The sequence below is a fragment of the Otolemur garnettii genome, unplaced genomic scaffold, assembly GCF_000181295.1.
Source record: "Otolemur garnettii isolate 467f Iridium unplaced genomic scaffold, OtoGar3 scaffold00025, whole genome shotgun sequence".
NCBI classification, from domain to species: Eukaryota; Metazoa; Chordata; class Mammalia; order Primates; family Galagidae; genus Otolemur; species Otolemur garnettii.
Window position 1 is genome coordinate 21,697,736 of NW_003852420.1, and position 6,919 is coordinate 21,704,654.

At 37.9% G+C, this 6,919-nt stretch overlaps 1 protein-coding gene across 1 annotated transcript in view; it reads left to right on the plus strand.

Moving 5' to 3' along the window:
- Positions 1-6,919, plus strand: part of ZMYM6 (zinc finger MYM-type containing 6) — a 46,796-nt gene that overhangs the window by 9,540 nt on the left and 30,337 nt on the right. The window contains exon 3 of the mRNA XM_003788189.3: positions 6,061-6,145. Coding sequence (XP_003788237.1) covers positions 6,061-6,145 — 85 coding nt within the window. The remainder of the gene's footprint in view (positions 1-6,060; positions 6,146-6,919) is intronic.

Here is a 6,919-nt window from a genome sequence, read left to right on the forward strand (position 1 = left end):
CATTGTTGTTTGGCGGGTCCGGGCTGGGGATTCAAACCCGCCACCTTAGGTGTATGTGGCTGGCGCCTTAGCCGGTTGAGCTATAGGCACCGAGCCGACAGTCAACTTCTTATTGTAGCCTTACAAGCTCTCTGGCTTCTTCTTATAAGACACTAGTGCCATTCACGAGGGCTTTACCTGTATGCCTTAATTATCTGCCCAAAGCCCCACCTCCAAATACTTTAGGAATTAGGGTTTCAACATAGGAATTTTGGGGAGACACATTCAGTTGATCGCAGTTACTAAGAAGAAGAAATAAATAGAATTAACAGAACCAAGAAGACATTGGCAGTGTCATAGATATATGGTATGTGTAAAGTCAATTAAGATAGATGCCACATGCTGCCCTCCAGATCCCCAAGTGTGGCCCCTCGACTGAATCCAAACTTCACAGAACAAACTCCTTTATTAAAAGGATTTGTTCGGTAAAATTTGGATTCAGTCAAAAGTTCTTACTCAGGGATCCAAAAGGCCATATGTGGCCTCAAAGTTGCAGGTTCCTCACCCCTCTTAAAACTGTTTGCGTGGAAATATTAGCCTGATTGCATTGGGTTCAGGAGAGGACCAAAGTAAGGAAGTAGTGAAAGAATGAAGCATGTGCCTTTCCTCTAAGTTTGGTTGTAAAGGGAGAGAGCAGAGAGGCAGTAGTTCTTGGGCTTAAGTGATTCTCTTGCCTCAGCCTCCCGAGTAGCTGGGACTACAGGCACCTACCACAACACCCGGCTATTTTTTTGTTGCATTTGTTATTGTTTAGCTGGCCTGGGCCGGGTTCAAACCCACCAGCCTGGTGTATGTGGCCAGCACCCTACCCACAGAGCTATGGGTGCCGCCTTGTAAGGAGTTCTTAAGGGAACAGATTTGCCATAAGCTGAGAAGAGACCAATACACAGGTGAAGAGAGGCTGAAGGTATAGAGAGGTAGGGGATGGAGTGCTAAAAGGAGGGACAGGGAAAGGGTTCTAGAACACAAGCACTGTTTCAGCTGTGACTGAAAAGGTTGCCTTTTCTGTAAGATAGGAGGAGTTTGCTGATCAATTTGTGGGTAAGATGGAGAGAGAAAATCAGCATGCTGGAATTCTTAGTTATTTTCTTTTACTTGGTGAAGTTGAAACATCAGTGAGCAGAAATGTGGGCTTAGAACTTGTAAGCTGTGAAGGTTTAGAATGGTTACCTTCTGAAGTAAAAGAAACTGATCAGGGATATATAACAGGAATATTAGAAAAAATATTTGAGCTGGCGCAGTGGCTGACACCTGTAATCCTAGGACTCTGGGAGGCTGAGGCAGGTGGATTGCTTAAACTCATGAGTTCAGGACCAGCCTGAGCAAGAGCGAGACCCTATCTCTACTAAAAATGAAGAACTGGGGCAAGAGGATCGCTTGAAGTTAAAGAGTTTGAAGTTGCTGTGAGCTATGATGCCCTGGCATTCTACCTAGGGGGACAGAGTGAAACTGTCTTAAAAAAAAAGAAAAATGTTAAAAATTGAGTTGATAAGTCAAGGTAATTTTTTATTGAGTCTTAAGCTTTCATTTTGGTAATTTAAAGGTAAGCATTGTATTTTCAACTTCTTTTTGCAAATATTAATAAAAAATTATTTAAATACAATTTTTGATAATGTTTGCTTTGGATTAAATAGACTTAGAACAAATATTTATTAAATGCCACAGTTATGAAACTAATGATAAGAGCTAGCATTGTTCTTGAGAATAATAAAACAGAGGAAAATAATTTATTGAATGATGAAATACAAATGAATAATGTTTACACTTGATCTTTTCAATTAATGTCCATGAATAGGTTTAGAAATTCTACTTAACTTGCTTTTAGTTAGATAAAATATGAGGAAACTTTGCTATCAGGCCACTGAATATTCAGTTTAAATTAGGTTGAGACGCACTTTTATTTGTTCTAATACCAACAACATATTGGTAAAATGAATACCAATTTCGTGGCCTGTTATGCAGAAAATGTTTAACTGCGGTGTTGGAATGACTCTGTTAAATCTTCCTTATTGAATGCACTTATTTATCCATGCAGAATTGGGTATGATGCTTTCTGTTACCATGACATTACAATTAAAAGGCTGAACGAAGAGCAGCAAGACTTTGTATATAAATGTTCACGAAGTTCTCACAAACTTATAGTTTTTGGTTTTGTTTGTTTTGCAAGAACTATGAAAAACACAAAAGCGTTCTGAATATTTCTCTGTTTAAAAAGCTGACAGATCCAGTATTTAGTAAAAATAATCATTTTGTTACCTTATTCAACATGTAACATAAAACACAGCATTTAAAGCCTATTTCTAATACCTATTATTACCTTCTACCTCCCTATTTCCTATTTCTGAAATGATGGCTATCATGACATTGATTATAAACATGTAAATAAACATGAACTCAAAGAACATAAATTTTATAAAGAGAAAATAGTGTGGTATAATAATATTTGCACACATTTGTAGTGGAAAAGTTTATTAACTTAATCTGCATATGCTATAAAACTCCTTCAGGGAATTTTTTGTACAGGAAATTACTACTTCATGTAATTTGAGGTTATTCTTTAGTAGAGTGATCTTTCTCCATTTTAAACTATGTTTTATTGTCTTTTCTAAAGTATTCGTGCTTATGAATTTTTACCACCATGGCAACCACAGGCCTAGAGTCAAAACTAAATTCAAAGCAAGTTCTAACACTAGTTCTGGATATATATATTTTTTCTTTTTAGGTCTGGAAATTGTAATAAGGTATTAATAATCTACTTTCTGAATTTTGCTTATTTTTCACGTTGTTAAAAAATACACCCTGATATAGATATAACTGTTTTTTGAAAAGCACTCTTTTTTTTTTTTTTTTTGAGACAGAGCCTCAAGCTGTCCCCCTGGGTAGAGTGCCGTGGCATTACAGCTCACAGCAACCTCCAACTCCTGGGCTCAAGCGAGTCTCCTGCCTCCGCCTCCCAAGTAGCTGGGACCACAGGCGCCCGCCACAACGCCCGGCTATTTTTTGGTTGCAGCCGTCATTGTTGTTTTGGCGGGTCCGGGCTGGGGATTCGAACCCGCCACCTTAGGTGTACGTGGCTGGCGCCTTAGCCGGTTGAGCTATAGGCGCAGAGCCGAAAAGCACTCTTAAAGAACTTAGGGTGTCAAAGGTTCCTCTGATACAACTGTTTTTGTTTATGGTATAATGTCACTCTCTGGTCATTTACAATGTGGTGACAATGAAATTCCTTTGTAGTAGATACAATTTGTATGTGTGTGTTGCCACACATACGTAAAATTTATGTGACTACTGGATCATAAACTATATTAACTGTGCTACTAACACCAGCATCTGCGAAGGGTATGCAATAATTCTGGTCTGTCTGGCCCATTACTGCTCCCAGTATTGTTGTGTATGTCCTACTAATGATGGGGCAATTGCATGACCTATGAAAACATGAGAAATATCATTGTGGGCCAGGCCAGTAGCCTAGCTTAGTGTTTCATAGAGTGTGTTGTGTGGTTTAAAATTTAAAGTTCTAAGTAACTTATTTTACTTAATTTTCCATTTCTAGTGGTGCATCAAGAATTTCACAGATAGGATCTGTTCTACTTCTGATAATCTCAAAACTTCATTTTCATACCACAGTAAAAGGAAAAGTGATTTACAAAACAATACATTATACAATTTAGGGGAATTGCTTTTACATGAAATATTCACCAAAGGACCCTATCACAAGAGAATTCTTTGATACAACATAGTTCACATAAGAAATTAGTGAAATATGTACAATTATAGAACAATGCAAAATTAATGCAGCAACCACCCCCCTGAACAATATAGTTTTAAAGTTTTCATGGAACTTTTGATAATTAACAAACATATTAAACATCCTTAAAATATAAAACACATGATAACAGTGGCAAATACAAAGGTGAAGATGATTGAGTCCCTGTCCCCACAAGGCTCACCATCTATTAGGACAGTGGTTCTCAACAATCCTGATGTCGTGAACCTTTAATATAGTCCAAAGGGGTCATGGCCCATAGGTTGAGAACTGCTGTATTAAGATATTCAGAAATAAATTCAATTCTTTTAGCTTGAAAATGTTAGTGTATTTTCTTCATGAAATTGCCCAGACCCAGAAAACTGGGCTCCCTTGTCCAGGCTGGAATGAGGGATCTCTGTATCAATAGAAGGGGACATTTAGGGTCTCTTCAGATCAGCAGTGATCCAGGGGTCTGCAACAGAGTCAAGTCTGGGTTGGAACCCTTTTCATTGTTTGTAGTATGATGATATCTCTTATAGGAATTCCTGAAGGTGATGAGGTGGCTTTGAAAGGCACAGAGGCTCTTCTTCATGAGATAATGAAGGAGAACTTCCAGGCATACCAAGAGATTCAGTGTAGCGCTTAGTACCCTCTGGTTCTCCTGTGCTTATTACTTGCTGGCAGCACAGCCTGAGAAATCAGGTTACATGGAGCCTGGGCCCACCTGATGCAATGCTAGCATTTTTTAAAATTTATTATTTTTTTAATTAAATCATAGCTGTGTACATTAATGCAATCATGGGGTACAATGTGTTGGTTTTATATACAATTTGAAATGACTTCATCAAACTGGTTAACATAGCCTTCACGGCATTTTCTTAGTTACTGTGTTAAGACATTAATATTCTACACCTAGTAAATTTCACATGTAAATTTCATGGGTATGGTCCCACCAATTACTCTCCCTCTCCCCATCCTCCCCCCTCCCTTCCCCTCCCTCTCCCCTTTCCCCTTCTTCTTGGGCTATAATTGGGTTATAGCTTTCATATGAAAGCTATAAATTGGTTTCATAGTAAGACTGAGTACATTGGATACTTTTTCTTCCATTCTGGCTATAATTGGGTTATAGTTTTCATATGAAAGCTATAAATTGGTTTCATAGTAAGACTGAGTACAGTGGATACTTTTTCTTCCATTCTTGTTAAGAGTATGTTCCAGCTCCATCCATGTAAGAGGTAAAGTCTCCATCTTTCTTTAAGGCTGCATAATATTCCATGGTGTACATATACTGTAATTTATTGATCCATTCATGGGTTGATAAGAGCTAGCATTTTTTTGTAACAGAGTCTTAAGCTGTTGCCCTGGGTATAATGTCGTCACAGCTCACAGCAACCTCAAACTCTTGGGCTTAAGCGATTCTCTTGCCTCAGCCTCCCAAGTAGCTGGGACTACAGACAACCGCCACAATGCCCAGGTATTTTGTTGTTGTTGTTGTTGCAGTTGTCTTTGTTTTAGCTGGCCTGGGCTGCGTTCAAACCTGCCAGCCTTGGTATATGTGGCTGGTGCTCTACCCACTGAGCTACAGGTGCCACCCTGTTAGCATTAGTTAAAAATTTTTTTTGCTTTTTTTGGTTTTCTTTTCTTTTTTAATCTTATCACTATTGTTTCAAAAGAAGTAAGACTTAAAAAAAAATAAGGTGGATGTGATCTTAGAATAAAGGACAGTCTTTTCAAGATAGGTATTTGTATTTTAAAAAATTTGTTTTATATTTTATTTTAAAACATTTAAAATAATAAGGGTAAATATGAATTGTGCTATAATGATTGTATGTATAATGAGTAATTGCTTTGAAACTCTTGTATCTTTTCTGGCATTAGCAGATATAATAGCTTGTAAATCTTTTGCTAAAATTATTAATTTAGATCCAAACTCTAAATCATTCAGATTTAATTTTACTTATTGCTTTCTTTTAAAATAGACTAAAAAACACGGAGTGCTCAGTGTTAGAACAGCCATGTATTACACCCATACATCAAGGTTACATTTGAAAAGAAGATATAACTGTTATGAAAGATTCTCCAGTTCTGAAAGATTGTGTTTGTAAAGATTAAATCTCCTCTAATAACTTGCAAATTTTGACTCTTGAGATATTTGTGAAGATGATTATGATAGAGTATAACACATGAATACAGTAGAATTCATTTTTTGTTTGAATTTCTAGTTTACTTAGATACATTGTATATTCATTTCTCTTTTCTCCTCTCTTTTTTGAAAGGAGTATGGACATGCCCAGCAGCCAAAAAACCAAGAAAGTGAACTGAAAATTAGTGCTGTATTTTCAGTTAGTGACAGTCCTCTTGGTAAGAAATAGAAGTATAGTAAGTTAATTATAATTAATATTTGTTTATTGTGACTAATAAAATTGAGGGAAAGTACCTCTTCATGCATGCCTTTCCTTTCCTTTAGAGTTAAATTTTTCTTCTTTTTTGAGACAGAGTCTCACTGTCTCACCCTCATCAGAGTGCCATGGCGTCACAGCTAACAGTAACCTCCAACTCTTGGGCTTAAGGGATTCTCAGCCTCCCAAGTAGCTGGGACTAAAAGTGTCCACCACAACACCCAGCTGTTTTTTTTTGTTGTTGTTGCAGATTGTTGATTTTTAGCAGGCCCGGGCCGGGTTAGACCCCGCCAGCCCTGGTGTATGTGGCCAGCACCCTACCCACTGAGCTATGGACACCGAACCTAGAGTTAAATTTTTCGAGCTGTGGGTAGCTGCTAGTCCTCACCAGCATTTAAAAAAATGAAACAGAATATCAGAGTGTGATACATGTAGTAAGGAAATGTATTGCTTCATGAAATCTCTGTTCCATTTATTAAGTTATACACATGTACACAAAAATATATTTATGTAAGAACTGGGTTATAGAATTAAACGTGGTTCTTTTTAGAGATAGAGTCTCACTTTGTCACCCTTGGTAGAGTGCCGTGTCGTCACAGCTCACAGCAACCTCCAGCACTTGGGCTTAAGCAATTCTCTTGCCTCAGCCTCCCAAGTAGCTGGGTCTACAGGTGCCCGCCACAAGCCCCAGCTATTTTTTTTGTTGCAGTTTGAGCCGTCGTTGTTGTTTGGCGGG